Source organism: Callorhinchus milii, unplaced genomic scaffold (genome assembly GCF_018977255.1).
Source record: "Callorhinchus milii isolate IMCB2004 unplaced genomic scaffold, IMCB_Cmil_1.0 Scaffold9, whole genome shotgun sequence".
In the NCBI taxonomy this organism is placed as follows: domain Eukaryota; kingdom Metazoa; phylum Chordata; class Chondrichthyes; order Chimaeriformes; family Callorhinchidae; genus Callorhinchus; species Callorhinchus milii.
Window position 1 is genome coordinate 21,914,286 of NW_024704750.1, and position 17,971 is coordinate 21,932,256.

At 41.7% G+C, this 17,971-nt stretch overlaps 1 protein-coding gene across 1 annotated transcript in view; it reads right to left on the minus strand.

The window, feature by feature from the left end:
• Positions 1-17,971, minus strand: part of LOC103186809 (centrosomal protein of 128 kDa) — a 167,194-nt gene that overhangs the window by 73,769 nt on the left and 75,454 nt on the right. The window contains 2 exon segments of the mRNA XM_042337996.1: positions 2,232-2,291; positions 5,677-5,853. Coding sequence (XP_042193930.1) covers positions 2,232-2,291; positions 5,677-5,853 — 237 coding nt within the window.

The following is a 17,971-nucleotide window of genomic DNA, read 5'->3' on the forward strand; positions in this document are numbered from 1 at the left end:
ATCAGGCACTCAATCGTTTAATCCGTGTTGCAGGTAGTGATGTTTATTCCATTGGGTTTCAATGCCCCATTCAGCCTGCAGTGTATCTAACGTGTTACAGTTGCCTCCTATTGGCTGTGCTCAGAAAGCACGTCAGAATCATCTGTGGAGAAATATGAGAACATGGATTTGCACATCTTTTGACTTGCGAATACTGAGTATACAACACTAAGACTATGAGAAGTTTGAACATCTAACGGCGCAAAAATGGGTGTAAACAAATACTGACTAATGCCATTTATATCTGCTTGGAAAGAACTTGCTCATATTCTGTTGCCACACATTGTTGCTTAGACATTTAAATATAAAGTAACAGCAAACTGTTTGATAAAATAAGGCATTGCTCACCATGATTCAGCGATGTCGAATGCTTGCTCCATGTAAGTGGAACATGTCTTCTGCTATTGTTAGGTACATCAGTCCCTTGCATTGCAGCTCTTCATTATACGAGACAAATGTTTCTGCCCACCCAGGTCACACAGTTGAGGCACAACTGTGAAAGAGGGATAAGCCTCGCCTGGGTGAGTCAGGTGGCTTGCTTCAGATAAGCACAAATGTAAAATTAAAACTAGACATTTTTTTTTATTTCAAGCTGGCAATATGGAAGTTGACGTCACTTTGTGTCGGGATGTAGCTGGAGCCGAGTACTGAGCAGCATTTGTTTTCCCTCTAAAAATATCCCGAATCCATCCAGAATCTACGCCGCCCATGTTCTGACATGTTTATTCTGAGATAAAATGTGCAAAGTGTGCTGCCAGGTGGCAAGTGTGTAAAGTCTGCTGCCAGGTGGCAAGGCAACATGCTTTTGTAACAAAGCGATAGGACATTGAAGCATGCGAGCTCCAGGAGTGACTGACTCAGTCATCCCACATCATTATTTATTTTCAACTGGCAAAGAGAGTCAGCAACGAGCTTGGGATCATAGCCCCGATCTGCAGATGGTGCAAGAGGCAGCAAGTTATTAATGATAATAATTAATCCTTGTATTTGATCTAGCGCCTTATCACGTCTCAGAGATGTCTCAAAGCACTTCACAGTATGTACTGTAAAGTGAATTGACTGTATATTTTGTGGGCGAAACGCGGCAGGCCAATCAATCGTGCACAGCTGTGTCCCACAAAACAGTCGTGGATTGAGTGACCATAATATTATTGTTATTTTGTTTCAAGTTTCTCAAATATAAAACACCTTCAGTGGCTCAATTTTGCTCAGTAGTCACCCAACTGGGGGTTCATTTTTGCGTGAATCTTCCCAAATGCTGATGATGTTTAAACTGAAAACAATCTTTAAAATAAAATAATCCTCACATCTGACACAGCGCCTTTCACGTCAGGACATCTCAAAGCATGTCAGAGGATACTGTAAAGTGTAATAACCGTGAATTTTGTATGCGAAAATGAAACGATCTCTACCAAACTAGCACACAGCAAAAAACTGACCTCCTTGCAATTCGATGCACCTCTAGCTTTTAAGCCCTCCACGTTGAAGAGAACTCCCACACCAGCGCAAATCCAGAGCTGTTTTTAAAAAATAATCGGAACTCCTTTCACAGCATTTAAACAGCAATTGAAGCAGAACATCAGAACTGGGGTCAGGCATCAAGCCAGCTTTGCCTTTTATTAGATGCTGGCAGCAATTCTCCTATCCCTAAACACTCTCACTGTCCAAGTAGCCATTTATCTATCGCAGACTTGGGGGTTGTTGATTATTACATGGAAACATTGGAAGGTACAGATCTGGAAGAGAACAGTGTTGCTCAGCTGACCCCTCAGCAAAGTAAAAATGGAAACAAATTCTAATTGTGGGCAGCCAAGCAAACTAAGCTTTGCGTGGACACAGGCAATGCATCCGAGAACCATTCAAAGTTAAAATGGAGAAGATGAAATCTACATTCTCCAGAAGGCAAAGGATGCCAAATGTCAGCTTGCATTTCTCAGTAAACCAAGTGCAAAACTGACTGGACCTAACAGACTTTTCCATAGTGCGCACAGCTCCCTGTCATTCACATCGCAGAAATGATTTGGTCTCTTTCTGATGTAGTCCAGAGGAGAAGTCTAATATTCCAAATCCTCGAAGATACTTCATGAAAGGAAATCCCGTCCTTCCCAAGCTCTTATTGCCAATGCTCCGGAGCCCTGTTTTTTCACTGGAACAATAACATGAACATTAGACTCATCACCTCGAATACATACTTTCATTTCTGCCAGCCAGCGATGAGGATCGTTCTCTAATCCAGGCATAAGCGATATCGTCTGCGGAGCAAATCAAATTATTGGTTATGAACAGGAGAAATCATTTGGGAGAAGAAATATTACTCCGAAAATTACTGTTCAGGTAACACTTTCATCTCATTTTATAATTTCATTAGAAACAAAATTATCTCGAGTTGAGAACGTGAAGTTTGACACAGGATTGATTTTCTGCTCAAGTTGTGCAGCACTGTATCTCGGATGCTCACCCGCTCCAGCAGGGCACTCCAAAGTCCCCAATAGTCAAGTTGATCTTTGGTGCACAATTAGCTAGGTTTGTTATGCAGCGAATAGGCAATTTGCAAGGTGACTGTAGGTTATGTGCTTGCTAACTGCAGCAGCATACCTGCAATCACTGTATGACATTTTACAGTTTTGTAAGCTTCAGATCTTGCGAACTGTAGCAATGTCCCTCGAGCCTACAGGATTGTTATACTTGTAAAGGAATACTCACAACCTGTCCATAACGTAATCACTAGCGCATGGGATAATGGATGACGAGCAATGAGTTACAAGCAGCAATTCAATCCAGAACTTCTGATGATACAACAAAGCAGAAGAGCTGGCCGTAACAGTTTGGGAACATCAGCAGAACCCCTGATAGAATTATTACCTTAAATTCACTGTCAGCTATTTGTTCTGGTTTAAACCACGCACTCAAACAATTTAGCTCTAAATCTTTTGCACGCTCTCTTAAGGCTGCGGGATGGGTATGCCTGGCTTGGCTGCAGTCATGAAACACGGCAGATAGTCATCAAAAATGAATTAAAGGTACAGGAAACAAACTGCACAAGTTTTATCCCAACCTGTTCCCAAACCCATCCCTCTCTTCTGCAATCTCCTGGATCTCTCCTTCACTTAAATCCATCTTTATTACTCCTTGGAAATTTGCTTGTACGCATCTTCTCCATCTTGTCTTCAAATGACTACCCTAATGTCCCCAATGCCTCCTTAAATTAGAGAAGCCTCTACAAATTCTCAAATGATCCATATTCTCTGTCCTAGTCTATCCACCATCACCAGCATGAATTTCCGGCACATCCCCACCATGGAAGCCTTGCTATGCTCACACATCTACAACTCTTGCTTTTGATCATCTCCATTCAACGCAGTTTGGCACTGAAGATGTTGCCATCCATTAAAGATCTGCTCATAGCTATCTGAAGGTTCCTCCCTATCCACAGTGTGTGTACATTGCATTTGGTTGTTCAAATACCATTTTTCTCAACTCGGGCTCCAGTCTCTGTTCTACCTTGCCCCTCTCTCTCTCAAGCAAAGGAACAACCCTACTCAATTATCTGAACTCTGCCCAGCTTTCTGCTGATGATTCCACTCCATAGCATCACCTTTCTCCAGAGCAAACTGAGCGTGTTCAATTTTAGTTTTTGCCAATGAAAATTCTTCAGTGTTTTCCAACTCTCGCAATTTCATGCATCAACCTTCCATTCGATCACCTTTGATGGCTGCTGCACCTTTCACCATACTTCATCTGTCGATATCCTTGGTCTTGCTCTTTCCTCCGGTTTCATAAGAAAAGCTCACATTTCCAAATGCACAACTCAAGTTTCAACTATCAAGTCAAACATAGATTCTCTTCCCTGCAGCAACTCTCAAGCCCAAGGAAACTCTCCCAGGACCTCTCTTGGCCAGACTACAAGCAAAGACTTCTGGTCTTAAGTTTGATTAACACGCCTGTCGTTCGTCTGATTTTCTTCTTTTGTTCTTTCCCCCTAGCTCATTGACACATCACAGACTGAACGTGCTGACATTAGACATTCTTCCAACACATTACATTGAATCTCCTCACCTTCTTCTGTCTCTACTTCTTCCTACAGTTTACAGGTTTTTCTGAAAGACAGGTTTATTATCACCGAGACAATGCTGGTTTTCTCTTCCAGCTTGGTCAATGGTCTGAACCATGGACCTTGGCCCCACCTCATGTCCGTCAAGTTTATCAGCAGCAGATTACGGAGAACTTATCTATTCAGTCAACCACATAAATTTTAAGGAATCCTCCAAAATCAACCAAATCGAAGAATAAATAAATATTCCTTCATGCCAGCAACAAACAGCAGCAGAATAAGCTTTGGCCATGCAGTTGTCAAAATTAAGAGCAATTGCAATTGTAAGGACAAGTCATTTCTCTCACTGCTGAGTATAACAACACTGACAAATTGACTAATTTCCTACATTTGTTTTCGTTAAAAGCCTCGTGGAACATGAGAGCATCGCTCTCGACACAGACCATGTCAGATCATGTGGAAGGACTTTCCCACAGATTGGGCTTGTGTACTTTTGGGTCACTGGAAGCAATCCCCATTTTTAAGACTCCAATTTCTTATCAAAGAGGGCTGCTGAGAAACACCGACAATCAGATACTGATGCATTTGCGACAACAACAACTTGCATTTACATAGCATAACGATTCAGCAAGTTTAGCAAGGCTTGTTAGTGGATACTATCAATTTGCTACACTTAATGTTAGTATTTTCTTGCCCCCAAAGTCTTTTAATAAGAAATAACCTGGCACCCTCTTGTGGGAGGACTTCACCAAGCATCAGTGGAAAATCACAAAGGAACCATGTCGAAAAACCACAGTGGAAGAAATTCTACCAGATGCACGGAAGCAATTGCACTGCCTATGGCATTCATCCAAATGTCCTTAACCGTTAATTGGCACTAATCTCATCAAACCACACAAAACAAGCACGTCAAAATATATAATTTGGGATTAGTTTTGATATATACCAATAGTCCATGATGGTGAGATGTCGGGAGAGGATAAAAGAAATGGAAAAGCATAAGTTTGCACCAATCTATCTATGATAGTTGGTTGTGACTATTGTTTTGAACTGCCTATTTTCCCATAATAATCTGTTCACCTGCACCTTTCAATAATGAAATAAAGGCTCACCCAATTACATCGAAACACTTTATAACAATGCAAGGAAAACACGAGCTGTATGCTTTCCTGTCAGTCACTGCTATTGGAGCAGGTTGGTTTACCAAAGTGAGGCAAGATACGAGCTTAAGACCTGCCATACTGATTCCTCAACACGCAGAGTTTCCATTCACAGCCTCTTCACTATGAGGAACTGTCAAGCACAGTCCGATGCGTCCTTATAATGAGACAGCAAGGGAGTGTTTGTACAAAGAGTCAATCCATAGTGGTCTTAAGATTCCTCCAAGCAGCCCGCTACAGAGTGACACAGATGCAATCTTTGCATCCGGTCCTCTCTCTTATCCATGGCCAGAAAATGAGACGTTGGGTTGAGGAGGATGGGGGGGTGGGGGGAGAGACATTTTGTTTTAGTTAGCTACCTACTGTTTGGGGGAGACTTTTAAAAAACAATTCTATTGTTAGTTTTCTAATCTTATAGAAGATTACCGTGAACTTCTCATCAGCGTCCTTCACGACACATTTACACACAGCTTCGATTTCGTTGCCGATGGAGTGAAGTATCGTCTCTCTTTCGGTTTCCAGCCTGCAGATCTTCTCCTTAAGGTGGAACGCCTTCTCCTCCAGTCCCCTGGCACGGTCTTCCCCACTCGTCACCAGCTTCTCCTGAACAAAGCAAAGGTCAATGACCGGAGGTCAGAGGTGGCAAATCTATCATTCTACAGCTTTGTGAATCTCACAGGACCCGCGTTTAGTTCCCAGGCAGGGAACAAAGTTAATAATCTGGTTGATGGGAGTTTATTATGCATCATTTGCATACAAGTATGTTGTGTCTTTTGCATGCACCATTGGCTGTCAGGCCTTTCTGTCCCGCCCCCACCCTTTGGAACTCTAATCTTCAGTCCCTTCGGCTCAATCTCTCCCTTGTGTCCTTCAAGGCCCATCTCAGGACCCTCCTCTTCTACAACACTTTCAGTCACCCGCCTTCCCTCCCCCTTCCTGATCCCAACCCCCAGGTAGGATCCAAATTCTTGATAGTCCAGCGCCTTGGGGCAGAAGTTTAGCAAACATCTTGGACCACTGACCTGCCAGACTCTCTCTTACTCTCAAAGCTATCCCACCTAATATTCCCTCTCCCACCCACCCAAGCATTTCCCTTTGAAACATTTTAAGCAGCGCTACACATCATTTAGCAAAAGCCTCAGGTTGAACCTGGGCTCTGTTTTCCTAAATGCAACACGTCCAGGCTTTTCATCGCCGACACAACGATTAAGCTGTTGTGCCTGTTCTTCAGGCTTTGCATCAGTGTAAGCCACTTTATCCCCATGCTATCACGGCCACAAAATAATCATTCATTTTCAGCTCCTTTCCTTCATCACAAATTCTTACTCCGTCCATACTTCTGATAGCTCTTCCTTTTACATTGTCTTTTTCTCCACCACTCCTGCAGGTATTTCTCATTCATATCGAGGATCACATTAGTCTCAATTAGTCCAAAACCCATCCATAAATTCTACATACTCCATTGCTTCTTTGCACAATGTCTCTCCAACCACAATTTAAAAACAATTACCCTATTTTACATTATAGCACCGCTAGCAATGGGGACAGTCTTGAGAGAATTAATTAGACACTTCTACCTTGCAATCCTTGGCAAGGTTCCTTTTAGGGCCTTGGTAAACAAACACATTTAAAGGGGGAATGAGAGGTGTCCTGCATTGTGCAATTAACCAAGGAAATAAGTTATCAACCTTTGATTGGCTGTGCATTTCATAATTAAGGACGACTGCACTTGATTACATGTGGCGTACAGTACTCGTGGTGCATAATAGACTATCAACCAGGATTTTGAAACAAGTTCATAAAATGGAACCAAACGCCTCATGATGAGAGTTGAAGTTACCCCGTAGGTATACTACAAATGGTTTAACAGCAACTGTCTAATGGTACAAGAAAGCCATGTTGTGCACATGCTGGCAGGTGGAATAATTGAGCGAAAAGGACTGAATTAAGCTGAAAATATATCAATTGAAATGAACGGCCTGGCAGCTTTTTTTTTTAAAAACTCCTTCGCACACACAGAGTGCAGGGTGAAAAGGAAAGCAACACCTCAAGGGCAGAGAAGCTCACAGGGATGCTTGTAATAATCTCTACCTCGGTTGCACGGTAAATTACTTTTCCATCTGCATGCAATCTTAAGAAGAAATGGTGTGAAAAGCAGCCTCTCCCACGACTGGAAATAAAAAATACATTACACAAGCGTGCAAAATGCTTGGTATCAAATCCAACTGAGAAACGAAAAGCCACACGCAGTGGCGATAGGTTTATAATTACATAACGTTAGCCTGGTGCACCTCACTTCCCACTGTAGTGCAGAGCAGACTCGACAGGCGACATGACCCACTCGTATTCCGATGCTTTCAGATGCACCTTGAGGGTACATTGCGGTATGCTAGCTGTGCTAACATTCACCATATGTCATCGGGGTTAGGAAGATAGGCTAGAGGAGCGGAGGAACACAGTGGGCAGCATAAGGATCCAAAAAAGAAGGCTAGCAAGGCAACATCACTTTGGCTTTTTGCTAAATATTGCTTTTATATAAAAAAAATTGTGTCCTATGACCTATAATGTCTAATTTTCTCCCAGTTAGCATATCGCTCTCTGCTTCAGGTCCCCATTGTCCTTTTGCTAGGGGTGCAGTTCCACAGGCTGCCCTTACAATCCTGCGCCCCAGTGGCCATTTTTCATTTGATATTAGCGCTTTATCACGTGGTTGAGACATGTCAAAGCTAGGTAAACAGAGGCGTATGGAATAATGAATCTTGCCTAAGGTTTTGCCCTGCCTGGGATTTAACCCCGGATCCTCTCGCTTGCGAGGCAAATACTCTAACCACTATGCTACAGGATTTCTAATAATTAGCAACTAGAATCATGGTGGTGAGGAACGGTCTAATAGATAATGCCATTAGCTACGCGGGTTACTTAACTGTAGAGGGCGTCACAGCCGAGCCTGACCATCTCATCACCTGGCTGCCAACCCAGCCAGCTCCCCACTTATACATACACACACACACACACACACAGTAGAAGGTGCTGAAGAAAGACAAGAAGCAGGAACTCTCTATTAATTCTATCCTCCCTAACCCATGGCCAATTTAGCCTCCCCCATGCAACCCAGCTAACACTAGAAAACTCAGCAGGGGGCCAGAATTTGAACCAGCGAGCGAGGTAATCTGCAGCTCTATCCACTGCAGCTCTTCCCCCAACACACAGGTTTCATTAGGATCAGAATTAATTAAGGGGGTCAATTAAAAGTTAATTCCAAAAACCCTGATTAGGTTAGAGAAATCCGTGTAGGAATTCATTGTATTTAATTTGCTGTTGTGGAAAGGGCCACGGTTAAACCACAGATGATGATCTTTTTTAAAACATAAGCCCATTGTCAATTTAGAATGGCACCTCTTGCCCTCCTACTACCACAGATTGCCACATGATTATGCAAACCAGGAGTGAAAATTAAAGCTTCGATTGCTCAACTTTTGCATCCAATAGCTGAGAATCAATACATAGTGCAAATAAAAACAGCAGTTGCTGGGAACACTCAGCAGGTCAGGCAGCATCTATGAAGAGAGAAAGTGGGTTAACGTTTCCGGTCGATGACCATGTGTCAGAACTGGGGGATGTTGGAAGGGAGGAGTTTATAAGAACAAAAAGAGAAGAGGGCAGGACAAAGGAAAAAATAAGGTGGAGGACAGGAGATGATGAAATCACATAGCCAGTACAGGCACAATAGGCCGAATGGCCTCCTTCTGTGCTGCAATGTTCTCGTGCAAACACTGGGCACAATTGTCAGCATCTCCCTCCTGTGTACAGTTGAGGGTCTATCAGCAGAGCTTCCACAGCGTCAGTCCATAACGCTGCACTTTTATTGGTTTTGTTTCAACTCGTTATTCATACGTCTCTCTGCGTGGAACATAAAGGAAGGGATGCTGCATCTCCAATGCGTAATTTCGTCTACAAAATACAGTCAATTCGCTTTACAGTATATTCTGTGAAGCGCTTTGAGACGTCTCAACAATGTGATAAGGTGCTATATCAAATGCAAGGATTATTATTATTATTAAAACAGCTTCCCTTCCATCAGATTCAGAATCTCTGCTTGTAAAGATCGAGGCTTTCTAACATTTTCCAGTTGGTAACGTTTTCCATATTAAAAACGACACACACAACAAAAGCAATTATACTGAAACACGTCTCTCATTCAAGGTGCTGATTGACCTCTGCACAGTTCCAGAGTTTACAATGGTATTTTCCTATACTGCGGCTTTATATAACATTTAAATCCACAAAGGGAGCTCTGATAAACAAGGCGCTTTGACCCATTTGATCGCATCCTTCCAGAATACACGATGGGCTTCCTGAGATCACAGTTGATAATAAAAATAATAATCCCTGCATTTGATATAGCTCCTTATCACATCTTCGAGACATCTCAAAGTGCTTCACAGAATATACTGTAAGTGAACTGACTGTAAACTGTAAACCAAACCCACACTGTCTTCCCATTACAGCATCAAGCAGTTTCTCCAACGAGTCCAAAGTTGTGTCTCAATAAAAAAAGGCAAGCTTGTAAATAAACTGTATCCAAATTACATTTGCTGACCCTAATTAGACAACATCAGCAATAACTGCTCTGTGTCTGCCAATTTCAGCACAGATAGAATAGGCTTTCAGGACAATAGGTAGAGTTTATAGAGAAGTCAGCTTCGTGCTTGCTTTCAATTCTACCCCCATCGCCCAACCCCAACAGCTATAACAAAAAAAGGTACATGTGTATAGCGCTGTTCACGACGGGAGGAGGGCCCAAGGCCTTGGCCGATCAAGGATTTGGAACTAATCTGGGGGTTGGGATCAGGAGGGGTGGAGGGCAGGAAAGGTAGGAGTAGGAGGGTGACCGAAGGCGCGGTCGAAGAGGAGGACCTTGAAGGAGGCAATGGAGGTGGCAAAGCAACTGTGGGATGGAGATCCACAGGCAGAAAGCCTGAAGGCCTGACCTGCGATGGTGGGGTGGGCAGAGCGGGGGGCATGGAGCAGGCCGGAGCCCGCTGAGCAAGAGGGGACAGAATGGGTGGGCATTAGATAATAATAAGTTGTTGCATTAGATACAGCGTCTTATCACATCTTCGAGACGTCTCAAAGCACTTCACAGAATATACTGTGAAGTATAGTGACTGTACATTTTGTGGGGGAAATGTGGCAACCAATTGCGCACGGCATAGATTCTTCCAGTGCTCAAGATAATTCATATTTTAATGATCATTCAATAAATAAAACTTCTAAGCAATGTCTTAGCAATGTATTAGTTAAAAAATCAAGTTGAATGTTTCCAATTACAGTCTATTCAGAGTTATACGCTCAATTTTTTTCTGCGAATAATTCCCAATCCTCAGCTCTTCAGCAAAACCGTCTGCGTGATATATCATTCAGGCTGAAAGGGCATAAATTCACTAGAATAAAGGCAATCTACAACCAGTTATGTGGGTGTCATGCATGCAGAAAAAGATGATATGATCTCAGGCCAAATGCATTACAGAAGCGTATGGATGGAATGCTTAATGAGGTTCACATTACTTTACTTTCTTGCCAGCGTTCAGCTGTGATAATCTAGCAAGCAATTTCCATTAGAAAACTTCAGAAGATGCATATTCTTGTTCCGGCTAAGTGTTGTGACAGATAATGTACGCGATGGCCTAGAAAACCAATTGCAAAATAGACATCTGATTCCAAACAAATTTTAAAAAAAATAGGATTTCAGAATTCAAATGACTGCTGAGCTCCATTGTCAAACACTGAGCTATATTTTTATCATTTCAGCTTGTGTGTTCTTTATTTGGCCTTAAAATGGTTTTGCATTAGATTGACCTATTTTCTGTTTCATGTTTAGGACAAGAGATTAGCCACCATTATTTGGACCACTGCGTTAATTATTTGAGACAATTGAGAAATAAATTTCAATTAACATCCTTAAGATAAGGCATTAAACTGAGGTACTGCCTGACTGTTTGGGAAGACATTAAAGATCCTATGGGGCTAATCGAAAAGAGTAGGGAGTTTCTTCTAGTGTCCTGACCGATAATTACAATACAATACAAAATTACATTTGTATAGCGCCTATCATGTCAGGAGGACGTCCTAAGGCACTGGACAGTCAGGGATTTGGACCCCACAGATAAAACAAAATTGGTCATTTACTTCATGGAGGTTTGTGGAACACGGCTGTGTGCAAATTGGCTGCCAAGTTCATCACTCCACCTCACAGAAAGCTCCGTTAGGTGCTTTGAGATGTTGATATGGCCGAATGCAAGGATTATTACTGTTAAACTAGATAAGAACAATTCACTAAATTTTAACCAGCAAAAAGGAATTATAAAGCGATGGAGTTCCACTGTAGGATAAATGAGGGGCAAGTTAGTAAGGTTGAGAATCCAAAGTACGAGGAAACAAAGAGATAGGAGATGGAAGAAGAAAAACACAGGTCTTCAGTGAGTAACTTTCCCCCAGTCCCATACCTTAACATTAATTTTGACACACTATTTGAGCAATCCTAGGTCACTGTAAAATCTCAACAATTTGTATTAATGGGCACTGGATGGAGGGAACCTACGTGGCTTACAAATGGAATTGTTGGTAATTAGATTTCCCTTAACTATTAACCATTCAGTCTCTAAAACACTAGTTTCCCTCCATCTAAAGTCTTGATTAATACAAAACCAGGATGGGGCTTAATTTAGCAATATATAAAGCAATGAAGAATAATGGTCTTCGGGGAGGGGTGAAGGAAAAAAAGTTATATTTAGTCATGTGAAAATTTCTAAACTATATATCCCTTCAAGGAGATTCAGCAAATATTTTAAATTGCACATCAGTTAATTAAGAATGCAAGTTTTAATTCATAGCTTTATGAACAGAAATTAACTGCAAGCTACATAATAACCTAAAAAAATGGATTCAGGCTAAGAAGCATTCCACACCCACCCCAAGCACTAAAAAAGGCTTTTGAGGCAAAATATTGATTTTCCCTCTTGCAGGTATGGGTTTGAAGCAATAAGCTGATAAAGAAACTCGTTATTGAGGAGAGTTCCAGCATAAAGGAACTTTGAAACAGAGACGTCCTGATGGTGAGACTCTCGCCGGTAATACTATCATGAATTATGATCAAAAAAATATTTCTTCCCATCCATTCTAGTGCTCCAAATGATTTTCAGTTAAGCAATAAGGGCTGATGATATCACTGGGGTTATTGGTATGTGTCAAGCAAACAGTAGCAAGCACATCTCATACTGAATCCTAGGTTTGTGAGTGCATTTTACAGTGATGTTGACAATGCAGAAAATTGACACAAGCAGCACTAGTCTCCTTTTTCTGTGCTTCTATTAATTCTATACGTGCGTAATTAGCTGCCACATTTTGCCTACAAAATTCACAGTCAATCCAATTTACGATATACAGTAAAACTCGCAAAAGTATGATCTGTATAAATCATACAATCACCTAAGTCATGCATCTTCCCAAGTTCCATTCAAGAGTTTATAACCTATTCAAGGTTGACATAACTCATACTTTATATAAGTCATATTAAGTATATGGTCCCAACTGAGGTTTACTGTATTCTGTAATGTGAGGTTTACTGTATTCTTTGAAGTGCTTTGAGACATGATGAGGCGCTATATCAAATGTAGAAATTTTATTATATGGACAGTACTTGGGGAGGGCTATATAATAATAATCTTTTTAATCCCTCCAGGAGGCTGTTGATATTATACCTGTGGTTCCTAGTTCCTTCTCACAGTTCTAAGTTAATATCACGCTTACATTTAAATTATCGATGCCTCTCAGAATTGTAAAAGAACTGGATCATGTCTGCTCTCAATCATCTTCGTCCATCCTATAAAAAGCAATTAAGTTCTGAAAGCCTTTCTTTGTAACTTACAGATATTCTCTGTACGGTCTGCAATGCATCAACGTCCCATCAAAGGCTGGTTGCCTAGAATTGCAGGCGTAGTTACAAAATGTGGCTTCACCAGATTAGGATGGCTCGTTTCGATTTATTTTCATGCACGTTCAGTTGTATCCCAGTACGACATCATAGTGGCTGACAACAGTGTCACATTGGCTGGATACTCTCAATAATCACACCCAATTCCTTCTCCACCTTTCCTAATGAATACTCCATCATGTACATTTCCTGTTTCGATATACATTATCTCACATTTGTTCAAATTAAAATCACTTAAGTTAGATTTATTGCTCCAGGCATATTCCAATCTGGTTGTTCTCCCAATACCGTTTTACTTGGATATATTATAGCAATCATTGCATTTGATATAGCGCCTTATCATGTTGTCAAGATGTATAGATGTCATCAGCAAATGTTTTAAGGTTACAAGGATACCACTTTTAAACAGTGTAGAAAGCAAAAGTAGGTCCTGGTTACCACTCCTTAACAAGACCTTTTATTTCCAATTGGTCATCTCCTGCTACTTATTGCCTTTACTTTTGTTGAAAGCCTCACGTGTGGAACTTTATCAAATTCTTTCTCAAAAGCCCAAATAAATTACATCTGCTGCGCTGCCCTCATCTACCAATTTCACAGGATCGCAAGGTCAAAGAAGAAGGCCCTTTGGCTCATTTGATTTCATCCTTCCAGAACACCTAGCCTACCATCTTCTCACCACAGCATCAGCATCCTGGCCTCAACCACACTTCCTAAGTTAAATCCTCAAAGTATTCCTGTTGTGTTTCCCTCGTAGGTTAAGCTTGCTGGTTTGAAATTTCCAGTTATCTGTCAAACCCTCTCTTGCATACTCAAGATGACAGGAGCATATTAGTAGGCGAGAGGACATACGTTCCGATTCCTGGGCAGGGCGAAATCTTAGTCAAGTTTCCTTACTCCACCCACCTTGGCTTATCTAGCAGTAAGTAGGAACCGAGTTGTTAGTCGTTTCTCAGATCGCTTTTTAGGGCTAATAATCCCTTCAAAAATATCATTATGCCAGCTATTACCCTCCAATCCTCTGGCATCGCTCCTGATTCAATGAGAACAAGACTAATAATAAGAATAATCCTTGCATTTGTTATAGGGCCTTATCACATCTTCAAGATGGCTCAAAGCGCTTCACAGAATGTACTGTAAAGTGAATTGACTGAATATTTTGTGGGCAAAACATGGCAGACAATTGTGCAAAGAGCCGTGGAATGCCTTGACCTATTCTTTTTTTTTTAAAGGAATTTTTACCCCTGGAAAAGCGATCCGCCAATCGACTAACAACCTACTTATTACTAGGTAAACAGAGGAGTGTGGAGTAAGGAAACTTGCCCAACATTTCACCCTGCCGGGAATCGACCCCAGGTCTCTCGCTTGAGGGGCGAGTGCTCTAACAACTGAGCTACAGAACTCTAATGTAAGAATTAATAGAATCAGAATCTTGAAAACATTGTGGGGCAATGAAGCCTTTACGTGAAAAATATATGGAACTGGAAGTGTAGGAAGCAAAGGACCCTCACATGTCTTGTGTGGTATAATTCAGGGCAACATGGGAATACATTTTTTTTTGGTCAGCTGGGTGTCTGACACTTGCGGAAACCCATCACCATGTTTAAGAGTATCCAAACCAAACTGAGAATTCCATGCATCCGACCTGCACATGGAAATTCCAGAGATAGATTGTTGGAATGGAACGCACACTATCTCCCTGGAGGCATTAACTAATTTCGCCCGCAAAATATACAGTCAATTCCCTTTACAATCGAGTACGTGAAGCGCTTTGAGACGTCTTGAAGACGTGATGAGGCGCTTTATCGAATGTAAGGATTATTACAATTCCAAAAAATTTAAAATGACCTCATTCCGGATAGTCTTATGCAATGAAACGGGGAACACCGCAAGATTCATCCTCACTTTGCCTGAAAAACTGAATTAGCATTACTGCTCCACACTTGTCCTGTCCATGTTCAATTGTCTGGTGGAAGCTTTTGACCTGGTTTCACTTAGCTTTTTCATTACCGTTGCTGAAAACAACAGCTACGTGTACAAACCAGAGCCAGATATTTCACAGCGGTTTTAATTTCAATGAAGTCGTGTAGCTTACTATTGCGATGATGTGGTGACCCCTTTAATCAGCTGAAAACAAAAACTGCTGCTGCAAAAAAAAATCTGACCTTTCAAACCTCCTGCTGTAATCACGATTCCATTAGGTAGCGTTCCGTATGATTAACAAGCTCGAAATCAATATCTAGTCTGCCGTGGTTTAAAGGAGAGAGAGGAAATTGAATGCAGGCCTTTCGAAGGATTAATAAATGTATTTCAAAAGAGGGGCTATGCTTATTGTCTCCTTAAAAAGAGATGTTCCCTTCAGTTAACACTAAAATATCCCATTTTAAACAATGGATGTCACCATCAATGCAAGTAACTACAAACAATGATTAACATGAGTATCCTTCTGTTCGCTCAGAGGATTTCGATTGCTATGTATTCTCAGTGTACTGTGTAGCCAGCTGGCAAGAGGTGCACAAGAGCCAACCAGTCTATCCACCAGCCTCCACTCCAGCAAACCTCCGGCAGGGACACAGGCAAGTCAGCAGTTAACAGCTGAAGAAACACTGCCAGCTTTGCCCACGCAATGTTACCAATGAGCCCACAGACGAAACCCACAGTAGTAGCCCCCATTCCCCTTCTGTGCCATTCAGCTGCTCTGCACTGTGCCACCCAACCCTTCCCCCTCACCGCACATCATACCACCCAGCCTCCCACCACCAGCACACAGCTCACCCCACACACAGTGCCATCCAGGCCCTCCAACAACAACAAATTACATGTGTATAGGAGGCGCTGGATTTGGGATGAGTTGGGGGTTGGGATAGGAGGAATGGAGAGCAGGGAGGGTAGGGGTAGGAGAGGAACCAAAGTCACGGTCAAAGAGGAGGGTCTTGAGGTGCGCCTTGAGGCGAACTCCGCTCACTCCTCCCCCACCCCATTTGCAGTGGTGTCCTAAGGTTTATTACACAAAGAATCAACGACGGCTGGGAGCATATTACAGCCTTGAACATACTCTAGTGATTTTAAGAGTGTAATTTTGTCACGGATCAAACATTTGTTCACTCCCATAGTTTTGACCTAATTTGATCCTACTCGACTCTGATCTGTAAAGACTCCCAAATATCCATTATTCCCTGTAAAAGGAATCACATCCACACACAAAACAAGGCTAACTATTTATGAACTAGTTATATAGCGGTGTATTTACAGAAATTAGTCTATAATAGTGCAACAGTCGTATTAAAAACGTGATTTATACTAATGCTATTAAACTGTTAACGTTTAACGGTGTAATACTCCCAACTATAAAAAAACATTAAGTCTTCATTTAAAGCGAACATGTGAAGTATTGCTGACTTTAAATGTCAGCATCTCTGCAAAAGAACCGAACAAAATTGCAATTAGTTCTGGATTAATTTATTACAGTCGGTGCAGGGGATGCGTGCACAACCTTACTTAATTATGTGTTGGAAGTGTCCATAGGGCTTGCTTTAGTGAAGAATGACCACAGGTTACATGGCAGCCTGATCTCCAGAATGATTTGAGCACACGTGCTGCATACTAAATCACACTGGAAGTCTATATTATTTTTCCCCTCCCATAGCCAAGTGAGCATCAATTCTAGATTCCTTGCCGAGGAGGTACATTCCTGCTGAAACTAGTGTCCACCCCCTCCATTGTTGCCTCTTTATGCGCTTACAGAATCCAAGCCCACGTAAGACACTGACTCAAGCTGGGGGAAAGCTCCACATGTGCCCATAGCCCTGCGGCGCCTCATCCCACAACGCAATTCTTAATGGGAGAGCCTAGCCAGTGATCATGGAGAGCATCAAAGGCTGCAGATTAATGGTATATTAGGAAGCATCAAGCCCATACAGCATCCAATACACAGTCACTGCGCTTGCCAGCAATTATCTGTGATGCACTTTGAGACGTTATAAACATTATATCAAATGCAAGTGTCATTTTTAAGAGGTTAGGGCAGATATTCTACAAAGATGAGATACAATGGGCCAAAGAGACTTCTTCATCTGCACTTTCTTGTCATCATCAGCCTGATGCCACTCTCCTCAAGATCAAAACAGCAGCAATCACAGATTGAGATCAAGAACAGGAAACCCGGGCTGATTACCGTATAATTGAAATGAAGTAATATTCACACACTAAACCTAATTGTTGCTTTTAGTGTTTATCCAAAAATGCAGCAGTAACATTGTGTCATACTAATCCGGCATTACTGTAAATCTGCATATATGTGGTAGAGATGATAAATAAACTGCCTGTAGTAATAAAATATTTTATCTAAACTGAGATATCTGTGCAACAATCTGGCTGTGAAACAGCTCAGGTACATTATAATGGGCCATTTAACACAAATTCTAATTGAGATGTTTTATCGTGCCTAATGTGACAAAAAACGCACTTTAAAAGCAACTCAATGTGCTAAGCACTATGATTACTGTGTTCAGGCAGACACAATTTACAGGGATTTTATTAGAAGCAGACAACAAGAGAATTTCCGAGTCTGCTCTCACACAGATAGCCAGCAGTAAAGTTTCGTTAAACACATCTGCAAGAGTTTTTATAGTCTAGAGTGACACTGCAATGCAGTACTTCGGAGGGCATTATGTCGGAAGTGCCGTCCTTTGGATGAGATGTTAAAACTGAGGTCTCGTCTGCTTGTTCTTC